General features: G+C 44.7%; 2 protein-coding genes across 7 annotated transcripts in view; one reads left to right on the forward strand and one right to left on the reverse strand.

Moving 5' to 3' along the window:
- On the reverse strand, window positions 1–7,256 carry LOC310698862 (nuclear cap-binding protein subunit 2-like). Of its 2 annotated transcripts, none has more exons than XM_083486637.1 (4): window positions 7,044–7,256; window positions 5,682–5,863; window positions 4,153–4,279; window positions 1–1,870 (listed from the first exon to the last, which is right to left on the reverse strand). In XM_083486637.1, exons 1-4 carry the CDS (start codon window positions 7,128–7,130, stop codon window positions 1,772–1,774), a joined length of 495 nt encoding a protein of 164 aa, XP_083342763.1. In that variant the 5' UTR covers window positions 7,131–7,256; the 3' UTR covers window positions 1–1,771. The 2 variants fall into 2 exon arrangements, with proteins under 2 accessions (XP_083342763.1, XP_083342762.1); XM_083486636.1 differs by having other exon boundaries at window positions 4,153–4,291; window positions 7,044–7,240.
- Window positions 7,257–7,367: 111 nt separating this feature from the next.
- TEX11 (testis expressed 11) overlaps window positions 7,368–15,058 on the forward strand; it is a 44,846-nt gene continuing 37,155 nt past the window's right edge. For 2 of the 5 annotated variants that reach the window (XM_083486321.1, XM_083486322.1), the window contains exons 1-5: window positions 7,377–7,487; window positions 9,966–10,020; window positions 10,822–10,931; window positions 13,730–13,814; window positions 14,871–14,950. In XM_083486321.1, coding sequence (XP_083342447.1) covers window positions 7,470–7,487; window positions 9,966–10,020; window positions 10,822–10,931; window positions 13,730–13,814; window positions 14,871–14,950 — 348 coding nt within the window. In that variant the 5' untranslated portion in view covers window positions 7,377–7,469. Of the gene's footprint in view, window positions 7,488–9,965; window positions 10,021–10,821; window positions 10,932–13,729; window positions 13,815–14,870; window positions 14,951–15,058 lie in introns of those variants that run through there. The other 3 variants (XM_083486323.1, XM_083486324.1, XM_083486325.1) reach the window with 2 other exon arrangements.

Below are 15,058 nucleotides of genomic sequence, written 5' to 3' on the forward strand. Positions count from 1 at the left end.
TAATAATAATAATAATAATAATATATCCCATCCTCCCCAGCCGAAGCCGGGATCAGAGTGGCTAGCAACAGTAAAAATAACACCGTTTACATAAAATCATAATCAGTTAATTCAAATACATTCTAAAATCAATTCAGAGTCAAATTAATGGCAACCATTGGGCTAGAGTTCTATGAGCATTACAGAAGGGGGGGGGGTGTCAGACTGTGCCTTGGCCAAAGGCCTGGTGGAACAGCTCTGTCTTGCAGGCCCTGAGGAAAGATGTCAAGTCCCGCAGGGCCCTAGTCTCTTGTGACAGAGCGTTCCACCAGATCGGGGCAACGGCTGAAAAAGCCCTAGCTCTGGTTGAGGCCAGCCTAACCTCCCTGTGGCCCGGGATCTCCAAGATGTTTTTATTTGAAGACCATAAGGTCCTCCGTGGGACATACCAGGAGAGGCGGTCCCGTAGGTACGAGGGTCCTAGGCCATATAGGGTTTTAAATGTTAAAACCAGCACCTTAAACCTGATCCTGTACTCCACCGGGAGCCAGTGCAGCTGGTATAGCACCGGTGAATGTGATCCTGTGGCGAGGACCCTGTAAGGAGTTTCGCCGTGGCATTCTGCACCCGATGGAGTTTCTGGGTCAGTCTCAAGGGCAGCCCCACATAGAGTGAGTTACAATAATCCAGTCTGGAGGTGACCGTCGCGTGGATCTCAGTGGCTAGGTCAGGGCAAGAGAGGTAAGGAGCCAACTGCTTAGCTTGGCAGAGATGAAAAAATGCTGCCTTTGTTATAGTTGCAATCTGCGCCTCCGTGGAAAGGGAGGTGTCAAAGATTACACCCTAACTCTTAACGGACGGTGATGGCACTAATTGAGCTCCCGCAAGAGATGGGAGTTGCCCCCTCAATCCCATATCGTCCTGTCCCAGCCAGAGGACCTCTGTCTTCAAAGGATTTAACTTCAAGTGGCTCCCACGTAACCATCCAACCACAGCTTCCAGACATCTGATCAGTGTGTCTGGGGCCGAGTCATTTCTAATGTATTTTGAACTGTTTTAATTTGCTTTAATTGTTTTTAAATTGTGTGGGATTTTTGTTGTCTGGGTCCCTCCTCCAAATAGGAAAAGCAAATTGAATGGAATTCAGGGTGAGGGTAAAAATAATAATACAGGGCTAAAAATTGAGTTACACCAATGAAACAAAATGGCAGCTAAGCAGAATGCTGCCTTCTTGGTGAAGATGTGCCAGGGATGAAAATAAGGTAGATGCATTTAAATTTATGGCACAACAGAAGAAGCTGGGCCATAATGTGCCACACTTTGGTCTCCCCCTTTTTTTTCACAAATGGGAGGGAATTATTTTGTTCCCAGTAATTCACTGCATCTTATGAGGACAGCTGCCCAGTAGAACTCAGGAGCCTCAACAAACCTTGTACATCAACATCACCAGCAACTGAGGCCAAGTCCAGAGCAAGGAACTGGGTATTTGGAAGGGGCCTTTTATAGACCTGAGAGTCATGGACCCATGGACCTATGAATCATGGACCCATGATTCTCCAAAGTTACTCCAAAGACAAACCCAGACTCTCCCCGGTCCCTCTTAGCTGCCATGCATGTGCAGAAACGGCAATCCAGCGCATTATAAGGAGATGTGTCTTAAAAGCTAATTAAGACAGGACCTCTGAAATCGCTCTTCCCTCTCCAGTCATATCACTCCAGGCTACTGCAGATGTTATGAGATCAGGTTTATTTAATTCATTATTTAATATTATCTACCCAATCCAAGAAGCCATTAGTAGATCACTGTCTGCTGGTTCATCTTCTGCTGCTGAACAATCTTGCCAAAGCCACCTCTGCCCACATCGTAGTCTGTCCGGTACTCATCTCGTACCTGGAAGAGGAGAAAAATGAGGCAAACGTCTTACAGAGACAGATACAAGGACCAATATTCTGGGCATGTTGATGTCAGACACGGGGGTTGTGCGTGTTTTAAGTGGCCTCATATGACCAAAGCAGAGGCAAGGCCCACCAGATTGATGGTGGCCAGTATTCTAGGTGGATAAGAACATTGGGATACTAGTGGGTTTTGCTTCATAGCCCAACACGGCTGGGTCGCCTAGAGATTCTCCCAAAGAGCACAGGGTTAACTATTTATCCTAGAAGACTCAGTTTGCTTTTCTCACCTTGTCTGCAGCCTCCAAGTCTTGTCTTAAGTCCATTCTGACAGGACTCTTTCTAACAATAATGGCCTGATAGCCTTTACTGAAACCTAGTGGGATGAGACTCATGACTGGAAGGTAGGAACTGAGGGGCATAATCTGTTCAAAAGGAATAGACCAAACAGGAAGGGAGGAGTAGCAGCATTGTATATAAAGGATGGGTACACTTGTGAAGAAATCCATGACCTGAAGCATGGAAAGCAGATTGGGAGTATATAGGTAAAAATTATAGGAGGGAGAAACAACAGTGACCTTACTGAGGGTGTCAAGCCAGACTGAAGACTTGGACGATGCCTTACTAGAGCAGATTACCAAACATTCAAAAAGGAAAGAAAAAATAATCACGTAGGACTTCAACGTCACCGATATCTGTTGGGACTCAAGCTCTGCCAAGAGTGTAAGATCTGACAAATTCCTCCATTGCCTCGCTGACAATTTTATAAATGACTTGGACAAAGGAATTGAGGGGATGCTCATCAAATTTGCAGATGACACCAAACTGGGAGGGGTAACTAATGCCGCAGAAGTCAGAATCAGAAATGAAAAGGACCTCAACAGATTGGAGAACTGGGCGCAAGCTAACAAAATGAATTTCTATAGGGACAACTGTAAGGTTCTGCACTTAGACAGGAAGAACCAGATGCACAAATATAGGATGGGGGACACCTGGCTTACTAGCAGTACACATGAAAAGGATCTAGGGGTCTTGGTGGACCACAAGCTTAATATGAGTCAACAGAGTGATGTAGCAGCAAAAAAGCTAGGCTGCATCAACAGAAGTATAGTCCCCAGATCGAGGGAAGTAATAGCCCCACTCTATTCTGCCTTAGTCAGACCACACTTGGAATACTGTGTCCAATTCTGGGCACCACAATTTAAGAAGAATGATGACAAGCTGGAAAGTGTGCTGAGGAGGGACAACAAGATGATCAAGGGTCTGGAAACTAAGCCTTATGAGGACAGCTTGAAGGAGCTGGGTCTGTTTAGCCTGGAAAAGAGGAGACTGAGAGTAGATCTGATAGCATCTTCAAATATATTAAGGGCTGTCACATGGAGGAGGGAGTATGCTTGTTTTATCCTGCTCTGGATGGTAGGACTTGAACCAATGGCTTCAAGTTGCAAGAAAAGGGATTCTGACTAAACGTTCAGAAAAACCTTCTGACAGAAAGAGCTGTTTAGCAGTGGAACGGACTCCCACAAGAGGTGGTGGACTCTCCTTCTTTGGAGGTTTTTAAGCAGAGGTTGGATAGCCATCTGTCATGGATGCTTGAGCTGAGATTCCTGCATTGCGGGGGGGGGGGGGTTGGACTAGATGACCCTTGGGTCCCTTCCAACTCTAAGATTTTATAATGAAATTTGACTTTGCTCTTGCAGGGCATTTAGCCAGCAAAGCCCAGCCTGAGAATGTAGGGTGAGAACCCTGGGCAGAGCACATATCCAGATGAAATCAGGTCAAATACTAAATTCTCAGAGAAGCCTTTAAAGCTTGAGTAAGACCAGTTGTAGGCCAACTCAAATAAAACTCTGATAGGCCACTTTTTGATAGAGAACAGCAATATTCCAGCAGCACCATCAATGCTAATTGAACATATGTAAAGCTAGAGCTATACAGAGCTCTGATGAAGCCTGCTTCTGCTCCCAACAAATGATTTGGTCTTTATGATGCTAAAGGAATGCTGGTGGATACAATAAGAAATGGACTTGGAATGCTTCTGGAGAAAGCTATGGCAGTTTCGGTGAGTTGCAAGGGAATGGAAGTCCTGCACTAAGGTGGGGGAAAGTGTGTTTTTCACCTTTGTGCTCCAGGAATACAGAAGATAAAATCTTTGCCTTCCCATAAAATGAGACCCATAACTGTGTATTCCTGCAGCCCTTGTGTGGGGGTGGGCTTTGGTGTGCAGCTGCCACTTCATTCCAGATTGGTAGAGCACTCTAACGGATGAGCAACCCTTACCTGGCCACCTGTTTTCCCACGGCCATACTGCCGCCCTTCCTTAAACCCAGCATCCCAGTCTGTTCGAATGATGCGGTCGTCCAGACGGGTTCCATTGATGAACCGCATGGAATGCTCTGCTTCTGCTCTCGTGTAGTATCTGGAACGCTACTTTAAAGAAAATTCATATTGCTAGAGGGTTTATGCCAGCTGGTTATAGGCCGATGAAGGGGAGAACAGGCAAGCTGAAAATCAAACAGCTCATAACCTCCACAAGTTCAGTTAGCAGGTAAACATAATAACCATGCCATGCACTCTATGTGAAGTTGCCTAATGGAGTAGAATGCAGCAGCTAGACTGCTGACGGGGACAGACAGCCAACAGCCTGGATATGAGTCCTGGAAGACCTTCTCTTGCCTTCCTTGTCATTCCTCACTTAGCTTGGAAGCATAGGGCCCTGAATGATTCCAGCTACAAAGACAGTCTCTGAGATGGGGTATTGTTTAGAGTTTTGTTATTGCTATTAATATTTGTATCTTAAAATAAGAATTCAAAATAACCTTAACAGATTGGAGAACTGGGTACAAGCTAACAAAATAAATTTCAATAGGGACAAAGGATCTAGGAGTCTTGGTGGACCACAAGCTTAACATGAGTCAACAGGGTGATGCAGCAGCAACAAAAGCTAATACTATTCATCAAGTATAGTGCCCAGATCAAGGGCACTCTATTCTGCCTTAGTCAGACCACAGTTGGAATACTGTGTCCCATTCTGGGCACCACAGTTTAAGGATGCTGACAAGCTGGAACATGTGCAGAGGAGGGCAACCAAGATTATCAAGGGTCTGGAAACGAAGCCTTATGAGGAGCATGGTATGTTTAGCCTGGAAAAGAGGAGACTGAGGAGATATGATAGCCATCTTCTAATATCTCAAAGGCTGTCACATGGAAGAGAGAACATGCTTGTTTTCTCCTGCTCTGGAAGGTAGGGCTCAAACCAATGCCTTCAAGTTACAAAGAAAGGAGATTCCAACTACAGTGAAACGGACTCCCACAAGAGGCGGTGGACTCTCCTTCTTTGGAGGTTTTTAAGCAAGAGGTTGGATGGCCCTGTGTCCTGGATGCTTTAGCTGAGATTCCGGCACTGCAGGGGGCTGGACTAGATGACCCTTGGGTCCCTTCCAACTCTATGATACTATGATTCTAATATCATAATTTATGTGGAAATTGCTCAAATTTGTTATTTTCCCATGTGTTTTTCTTAGTGTTTATAACGATTTTTGCTGTTGATAATTAGGTAAATCAATTCGTGTTGCAAGTATAGAACATGGTTTTAAGTATGGAAAGAGAGCACACAAATAAATGATGGTGATGATGATAAACATGCAGCACCTCCCATCTGCACTGGCTCCTAAATATGGCACCAAGTCATTAATATAGAAATCAAAAAGTGGGGGCCAGAACACAACGTTGCTTCATGCCCCATGATGCTTAAAAAACATTAGTGAGACCACCCACAGCCTACTTCAATTAATAGAAGGTAAGGATACTCCACGAAGCAGAAGCCACAGGGGGTTTTCTTCACTTTGTCTAGACCCATGACTATGCGCTTCACATCCCCACACTTGGAGAAGAGCTCATGGATTTGTTCCTCTGTGGTGTAGAAAGAGAGATTGCCCACATAAAGTGTGCAGGAGTTTTTCAGAGTTTTTTCTTGCAGGTAACAACTTCCCTGGGAAAGGAAAAGAAAAATGGAGAAGCATAGATAATGTCACCTAAAAACCCACATATTCCTTTCTACATTGTTTAGCACCATCAGGTTTTAAGAGTTGTGCAAAACCAAGATGCAGCATAGTGCATACACAATGGCTTAAACATTAAATGGGCAAGATAAAGATGGAAGAAGGGATTTTGTTTACAGAGTATCTATTGTTATTTTTAAAAAGTGCACATTCACTACTGTCTCTAAGGTGCCTGTTGGACAGCTTCCTTTTCCAACGAGCCTTTCAGGTGGAGATGCATATCAGCCTTTGTACCAGATCCGAAATGTGCTTTTTTATTGATTGCTTCAGGGTGCTTTGTGGGAACCATAAGCGGAATAAATACATACATAACCAGTGCTGGATTTACGTATAAGCTAAACAAGCTATAGCTCAGGGCCCCACTCTCTTGGAGCCCCCCCAAAAAATTAAAGGAGAAAAAACCCCTGGATGTACATTTCCAAAATGTAAGATAAAAAACAAATAAAATAAAACCTACATACAGCAACAGTGTTTTGTGTTGTGTAGGCTCCTATGCTGTAAGTAATGGGCTCCACCTGCTAGCCTGCTCCCTAAAATATCACCGGTTTGCTCATCTCTATATATAGGGGGCCTACATTCTGCATATTTTGTTATGTGCAAATGGCTTTAGATACCTGTTAGGTCCATCAATGACCATATAGCATATATTCAACACAAAAAAGCGATAAGGACAGCTGGACATATAAAGGGCCTCATTACCTTCAGTAGCTTAGGGCCTCATCAAATCTAAATCTGGCCCTGTACATACCGTCGTCCCTCAGGGGATTTCAGAGCACAAAGAAAAAGGCACACGGGGTCGTGTGTGTTTTTTTGTTTTTTTGTTTTTTAAGGAGGGAAGAAAGGGAAGAAACAACAACAGCCCCTGAGAGAAATCCCAAGAGGATATTGGTGCTGTTGTCTATGGTGCTGAAAGGAGCGGGAGAAGAAGCTCCAGGCATGGCTGGAATAGCCCCGTCGGTTGGAGCCCGGCGCTCTGCGCCCATTGCAGGGGGAGCGGGGGAGGCTTGGACGGGGGCGCCCCCCCCGCGCACCCTCGGGAGAAGGGACCCCCCCCCCGCCCGCGGAGCAAGGGCGCCTCTGAGCGCGTGCAGAGCGAGCCCCGGGCGCTACCTTGAACTGCTGGTCGCGATAAGTGCTGAACTCGCAGTACGAGTCGCTGTTGAGGCCGCTCAGGGTGGCGCTCAGCAGCCCCGACATCCCTCCTCGACGCCCTTCCTCCGTCGCGCCCACAGACCCTTCCTGGTTTTCCGAGGAGCCCTCTGCTCGCCTCGCCGCCCAGCAGAGAAGCCGGCCAATGGCAGAGAGGGGCGGGCCCGCCGTGCCGCAAGGGCTGCCGGGAGGTGTAGTTCTCGCCTCCCTCTCTCCGTCCCCATCGGCAGAGGCCCTCCTTCTTCTTCCTCTTCTCTTCCGGTCCTCCGCCCCCGCCCCCGCCGGAAGCACGTGGCGCAGAAAGTATAAAATGAAGGCGGGAAGGGAGCGAGCGGGGAGGCGTGTCTTGCCGCGTGCTGGGCGCGTCGCTTGTCGGCGGAGTCAGACATGGAGTTCGACATGGAGGTACAGTAGCCCTCCCGCGGGGCCGCGCCCTTTCGTTCGCGTGCCCTTCGCTGCCCCCCCTGCTCTCGAAAAGCCCCTCAGGCGTCGCAGCCCTAATAATAATAATGAAGAAGAATGCTAATAATAATAATAATTAATTCGAGGGTGGGAGAAGAACTGCAAAGCCAACGCTTGCAAACTAGCTCCTCAGGCATAATAAAAATAAAATAAAGTACATGGGCAGGGGAAGAATTGCCAAGCAAGGTCTTGCAAACTGGCCCCTCAAACAGTAATAAAAATTAAAAACTATGGGTGAGCGGAAAACTGAAAAGCAAGGGCTTGAAAATGGCCCCTCAGAAATAGTAATAAAAAAATATAAAATGCATGAGTGGGAGAAGAAATGCAAAGCAAGGTCTTGCAACCTAGCTCCTCAGGTGTAATAATAAATTTTAAGCATGCATGGGTGGGAGAAAAACTGAAAAGCAAGGGCTTGAAAATGGCCCCTTAGAAATAGTAATAAAAAAATATAAAATGCATGGGTGGGAGAAAAACTGCCAAGCCAACGCTTGCAAACTAGCTCCTCAGGCATAATAAAAATAAAATAAAGTACATGGGCAGGAGAAGAAATGCAAAGCAAGGTCTTGCAAACTGGCCCCTCAAACAGTAATAAAAATTAAAAACTATGGGTGGGAGAAAAACTGCAAAGCAAGGGCTTGAAAATGGCCCCCAGAAATAGTAATAAAAAATAAAATAAAATGCATGGGTGGGAGAAGAACTGAAAAGCAAGGGCTTGAAAATGGCCCCTCAGAAATAGTAATGAAAAAATATAAAATGCATGGGTGGGAGAAGAAATGCAAAGCAAGGTCTTGCAACCTAGCTCCTCAGGTGTAATAATAAATTTTAAACATGCATGGGTGGGAGAAAAACCACAAAGCAAAGTAAGCCATTGAAAACTGGCCCCTCAGACAAAAACAACAAACTCAGTGCTACAGTAGTTTCAGTCAACAAACTAAAGTTTCAGTAATTTCATCCTGTGAAATTTAATGCAGTAAAAATAAATAAATGAATAAATAAATAAATAATTTCGCTGCTGTTTTCCCCAGCTGTTCCTAAGGAGGAGGAGACTTAGTGAAGCCCTTGCAAAGAAGCTGCTTCCTACCTTCCTGTTATAAAACCCACACTTCCTTAATGCTTTAGCATTTTTATTCCTTCTACATGTGGAGAATTCCAGGCAACTCATAATGAAGATGAAAAAAACACTTTAAAACACTTTCCAGAAGGGAAATGTACACTGCACATGCTCTGAGGCATTTGTTAGACCCCCCTCTCCAGAGAGTCAGCTTGGTGTGCTGTTTGCTGGGCTGGGGTGAAAGTAAGGAGATAACAGTTAAAAACATCCCCATTCAGTTGTGATGCTCACTGGGTAGAGCACTGATGGCAAACACACATTAATAGTGGGTTATCCTGGGCGAGTCAACACTTTGCAGCTAAATCTGCCTTGCAGTGGTGTGGGAATACAGTAATACAGCGGTGAGGGGGGAGAACAACACGCAGTCTGTCATGTGATTCTTGGGAGCTCCTTGTGGAAAGCATGGTGTATTACAAGGAGGAAATAAGGATGTCCTAGTTACAGAGTATCTTCTAGGAATGCCTTCCGTGCTACACGCCTGATTATTCGCTGAGCACAAGCCTGATACTGCAGGGGCTAAATTCCTATGCACTTAAAATGATTGGACCCCACTCCTTGTGTATAGCATCAGTGCCCTAATATTTGTGCAGTGAATCTACTTTGCATTACACTTAACGGCACACAGAAACTTCTCAGCTTCACAGGGAACAAAGCTTTCAGAATGTTTTCAGAGCAGTTTAGGCGAGTGGACCGAGTTGCTTGCTTCTCTTGGGATTGAAACCTCATGTGGATCCTGCAGTCCTGGTTGTCTGGCACAGACTGGACCAGGAAGAAGTGCCAAGAAGCAAAAGTTGTTAAAGAGCCCAAAGGCAAAATAGCTAACAAAAGATGAGAGCGCATGTGATGCAAGGGTTAAGAGGGCTGGACTATGACCTGGGAGTTTGAATCCCTACTTAGCCATGAAGCTCACTGAGTGACCTTGGGCCAGGCACCATCTCATAGACACAGGGTTATGGTGATGAAATGGGGAGCAGGAGGACCACACACACCACCTTGAGTTCTTTGGAAGAAAAAGGTGGTGTGTAAATTAATAATAATGCTGAAAGGATGCAAAATAGGCTAGGGACTGAGAATCAGGAACCTGAGAGGTATAGGCAGAGAAGTAAGGTTTCAGGGGAAAGGAAGATGGATACAGTCTGACTTGGAACTAACCAGCCATTTTTATTTATTTTGGGACTGCAGGTTTCTAGTCATATCTAGTAGTAGTTGTGAATGTGAATCACTGGAGGAAATAATGCAGTAGAATCTGTAGATGGGAATAACTGAGGAATATAAACTGAAATGCTTCTCTCCCCCCCTTTTTTTTAAAGCCGTTTTTCTCCGTGGAAGAATTGGACATAATTGACCCAGTTATGGAAATAAAAGGTATATAAAATATTTGCATAAAACTAATATCTTAGGTCGAGGTAAAATGTTAAATACTCTGGGCAATAGCCATTGCTTTCCTTTCCTCCATGCTGTTTTATTTCGTTCCTGCTGTTCATTTCAGTGAAGCAGTCTGCCCCTCTGCAGATGATTTCCTTAGCAGATTGCATCTGCCACCCTGTTGCACTCTGTATTTTAGTCTAATCCACACCACTGCTTGGAAGGAGAGGGTAAGTTAAGTGAAGGCAGCTGTGCCTTCTCATTGTTCTTGTCATAGTTTGGCATCATGGTTCCTGTAACTTAATAACTGAAAGGGCAAAAGGGTGTAGTGCATGTTTTTAAAAGCATATGTGAATATGTCATAAGCACAAATGTCCTTAACAAGCATTAACTCACTAGGTTACCAAATACACAGGCTGGTCCTAGTGCTTATGTTTGTTAGGGTTGCCAGCTTACTAAAATATTCAAAGATGCAAGGCACATTTTTATCATGACAAGGGGAAGGCGTGTGGAGGCTGCCTATGCCTTCTTGTTTGCATGCTCAGAGGATGCAGGTAAACAGGCAGGAGCAGCAAGGATGGGGAGAACCGGGGGGCTCCCACACGGGGGTGTGGGCTTTGGCAGGTGCCAGACAATGTCAGCCTATGATGCCAACCCTGAATAGAAGTTCCATATAGGATATCTGTCTGTTCAGCTTCCCTTGGAAAGCCCTATTTGTTGCTGGAGTGATGTGGAGAAAAAATAAGCTAGCTGCCTTCAGTCTACTTTGTAATCTTATTTTACTTGTTATTTTTCTTTCAGAGCAAATTGAAGGACTGATGAAAAAAGAGATTGTAGTGGATGTAGACACTCTGCTCGGAAAGACAGAGACAGTGATTAAAGGATCCATTACCAATATTCAGAAGGTCAAGGTAGACACAGAGACTGTTTTGTTAAAAACAAGTTGGACTGGAAGTTGGGAAAAATTGTCTTCCTAGAAATCTGATTGGTATTTGGGTGTAGTCTGATGTTCACTGTTAGATAAATTTTTAATACCCGGCTTTTACTCAGTAATGAACAGTACAGTCTTTTAAAGGCCTGCTCAAAAAATAAGTCCCACTGAATTTAATGGGAGTTATTCACAGGTAATTGGGTTACTTAGGATTGCAGCCTGAAACAATGAGCAATACAGTGGTACCTCGTGTTGCGTTACCTCCAGGTTTCGGAATCTTCGGGTTACGGCTGTGGCAAACCCGGAAGCGGTCCTCCAGTTATGAAATTTTCAGGATACAGCCAGGCCTCTGGAACAGATCCCATTCGTAACTGGAGGTACCACTGTATTAGGAAATGCATCTGTGGCCAGAAGCAGTCAGATAGCAGAAGAAACACCAACAACATTAAAACAGACCTAAAATACTGTTACATGCCACCCCAGTCTCCAGAGAGAAAGATTTCAGGGGTTCTGGCATTTCCCCAGCATTCAGTATCCTTGGAATGGAGGTCTGCAGAGACTGTGGTGTCTTTAGAATACCGTATTTTTCGCCCTATAGGACGCACCTTTTCCCCTCCAAAAATGAAGGGGAAATGTGTGTGCGTCCTATGGGGCGAATGCAGGCTTCAGGAAGCTATCCGCAAGCCTTGGGAGCCCGCAGGAGTTCCCCCCGGGCTCCCCCGGCTTGCGCAGAGCTGCCTCTTATCCCGAAGCCCCAGCGCGCTGAGCAGTTGCGCTGGGGCTTTGGGTAGGTCTCCGCAAGGCGCGGGAGTCCGGCGCCAGGCTCCCACGGCTTGCGGAGAGTTGCGTGCATGCTGAAGTCTGCACGCGCTGAGCTCAGCGCGCCCAGGCTTGGCGCAGCTCTCCACAAGGCGCGGGAGCCCAATGCTGGGCTCCTGCGGCTTGCGGAGAGTTGCCTGTTCTGGGGGCTGGGGGGGGAATAATTCCCCCCTTTATTTCCCCCCAAAAAACTAGGTGCACCTTATGGGACGGTGCGTCCTATAGGGCGAAAAATACGGTATATGGTTTTATTCACATATGCAACCTCTACATAGGATGGGGGTCACAGTACGAACACTGCAAAAGACCTTTCTTCTCCATTAGTTGCAGCTTTGCGTCAAGCACAGATCAAGCATGTCTTTGTGTCTACAGCTTCCAGCTCAGTTCAGACTCACATCACTGGCTATTGTTCTTTGGATATCAGGAAAGGCTTGGTTTTGTTTTCCTAGTAGCTAGGAAGGCTTGCCCATTTGTTCTGTGGGCACAGAGTGACTTCTTTGGTTATGCTAATCGTAGCTCTTAACTAGTCAGTCAAAACCATTTCCTTAGCAAAGGAATGGGTTTGGCAAGCTGGCTCTTAGGCATTCTAACCCTGCTCCCCAATGGGCACATGCACACAATACACCACAGGTTTGGAGGCGGCACCGGGAAGCATCTTTTTTGCATTTGAATTTTTATTAAAGCTTGAGAGAACAGAAAAACAGTACTGTATAGAGAAATAAATATCAAGCATATTTTAAACACGTGAACTTCCCTGAGACCTGTAGGCACAGGGCAGGCATGTCTAAAGTCCGTTTTGGGGGCCTGACAGTCAGTTTAATCTGGCCCCTGTGGCAGTTTATTTGCTAGAGTAAAATCCTTAAAAAAACAACTTTAGGGTAAAATCATAAAAAAAGTTCAACAACTTTGGTTGGCCCTTCACTTCATCAAATCTGGCCCTCTTTGAAAAAAGTATGGACACCACTGGTATAGGGTGATATACAAATTTAAATGATGATGGTGATAATAAAAAAGAGGAGAAAATTAAAGCTAAAAGAAAGCAGTTAAAGATGATGAGAGAAGGCACAGGGGGTATCATCCAGACTGACTCCCTTTCCAAACTCGTAACAATGTGTTGTTAAAATGCCTGGATAAATTTTAAAAATGTATTTGCCTGTGGTCGGAAGCTGTAGCAGAGGCTCATTCACTAGGGCAAACGAGGTACCACCCCACCAGCCACAGTCCACTCTCTGCCAGCCTCGACTTCCTACTTCCAACCAGTCCAAGGGCTGCCAGCTGTCGGCTTCCTCCTCCTCCGCCATCCCATTGATAACCTAGCAGAACTAAGTAGGAAGGAGGATGGGGACTAAATTGAAATAAGTTGTCTGTCCTGTCATTCGCTCTGGCTCCATCTGCTGTTTGTCTTCTGCCTGCAGCTCGTGTCCTAGTGGGCAACATCCACCACTGTAAGATAAAAGAGTTGTTTCCTAAAGGGTCTCTCTGAAGAAAGCATTCTGTAAATAGGGCACCAAAACCAAAAAGTTCCCATTCAAGTTACCTCAGAAGTCACCTGGTTGTGGGCTCTTGGGGATCTAAATGTCCTTGAAAAGTTCGTTCCAACCTTATGCATGAGTCCATGTTATGCAATATTCTTTAGGGTAGAATGTGTTTGTGGCTGATAAAATATCTTGATGTGACACAGCTTGTATGTTCATGTGTGTGACAGAAGTGATAATCGAGAGCGATTATCGGAAGGGAGAACATATGGTGTCTTCTGTTTTTTTATTCACTTACATCGCCATCTCAGATCTTTGTATGGAAAAGGATACCATAATGTGCTTAACAGTGTGACAAGCTCCCATTCCTCCTTTTTCCAGTTTCAAGGAGGATTGTACAGCTCTGATAATTGGGATGCTTTTCCTAGAAAACATTTCAAATGGCTTGTATGGATTTTGACAGTCTTCAATTTCCGTCCCATAGGTTGAAGAAACTGCACTCAGTTTATGGAATTGGACCACGGCAAGAAATATAAACTGTGTTATGGCTGATGTGCAGAAAGTTCAGTGTATGTATGACATCTCTGCCATAAACACTCAGCATTTACTGAAAAGAGTAAAATATTTCCTGTTACTTTGAAATTTGTATAAGTCTCAAAAGGGGGAAGGGGTACTGCAAATGACAAGGACTCCAGACTTGCTATGGGTACCACTGCCTGGTTTTGTATTTTTAAATGAAAGCACACTTTATGATTATTATTCTTTAATTGCCACCTAGAGACTGATCTAAATTAGGACAGGGTGACTGGTGTACTGAAAGAAGCATGTCTCACTGGCTAGTAAGGATGTGCAAATCTGACAGCCTCAGGTCTCTGTTTATTATTTTTCCAGTTTTAAGTTCAGCTCTGCTTATTTCCACATCAGTTCATGAATACCTTTTTTTTTAAGCCTTCAAATCATCAGATTCTTAGGCTTAGAGCTGGCATGTCCAACAGGTAGATTGTGATCTACTGGTGTTCCTGGTAGATCCTGGTTGATCTCTGGCCCCTCAGCGATCTCCTTACAAAAAAGCCCCCAAAAGCCCCCAACTTTGCCTTTCCTAAAAAAGCTCCACAAATTTGGCTTCTTAAAGAAAGCTCAACAACTTTGGGTAGATCACTGCCAGTCTTTTTATGACAATGGGTAGATCACTGCCAGTTTTTTATTCTGTGAGTAGATCACAGTCTCTTGGGAATTGGACGTCCCTAGCTTAGAGTTTCTCCTAATATAAACATTCTTGTATGCAATTTTGCCAGATGTTCACATTTTTGTGACACAATTTACCCCATATATGCATTTTTGTATCTTTTTTTTTTTGCCCCAGTATATGCATGCTTATGTGCATTTTACCCCAGTATATGCATTTTTGTTACACTTTACTTGGTTGCATAATTGCATTAGAAAGTTCAGAGAAGTGCAGATTTTGAAGTGTAGCTATGTTTAAGTGCAAACAGAATCAATTTTCTTCCCCATCCCCTACTTGCCAGGAAATATGCTGACCTCTTCCATGTTTAGTGTACTTAGTGGTGTTGACAGCAATAGATAACATGAGTCTGGTGTTTAAGCATGTGCATATTGTTTTACAGTGCTCCACGTGGCCTGCAAACTGATGAAGTTCTCTGAAGGGGACGATCCTTCTGAGCAGAAAGTGCGGAGGCAGATTTTGGTAATTGCAACTAAATAACATACTGTTACTCTCTAAAGTTTGATTCAGCTTCCCAAAATGTTGAAAAACTAAATAGCCTATAAAGTTGCAACTGTTGCATTTTCTTTT

Source organism: Podarcis liolepis (genome assembly GCF_965112155.1).
Source record: "Podarcis liolepis genome assembly, chromosome: Z".
NCBI lineage: Eukaryota > Metazoa > Chordata > Lepidosauria > Squamata > Lacertidae > Podarcis > Podarcis liolepis.

What these genes read in the sequence shown, in the direction of transcription:
- LOC310698862 (XM_083486636.1), bottom strand. Translation starts at nt 7,130, where the DNA reads ATGTCGGGGCTGCTGAGCGCCACCCTGAGCGGCCTCAACAGCGACTCG. An exon ending in ATCGCGACCAGCAGTTCAAG is followed by an intron (nt 5,864 to 7,043) that starts GTAGCGCCCGGG and finishes TTCCTTTCCCAG; the next exon opens with GGAAGTTGTTACCTGCAAGA. An exon ending in GTGGGAAAACAGGTGGCCAG is followed by an intron (nt 1,871 to 4,152) that starts GTAAGGGTTGCT and finishes CTCCTCTTCCAG; the next exon opens with GTACGAGATGAGTACCGGAC.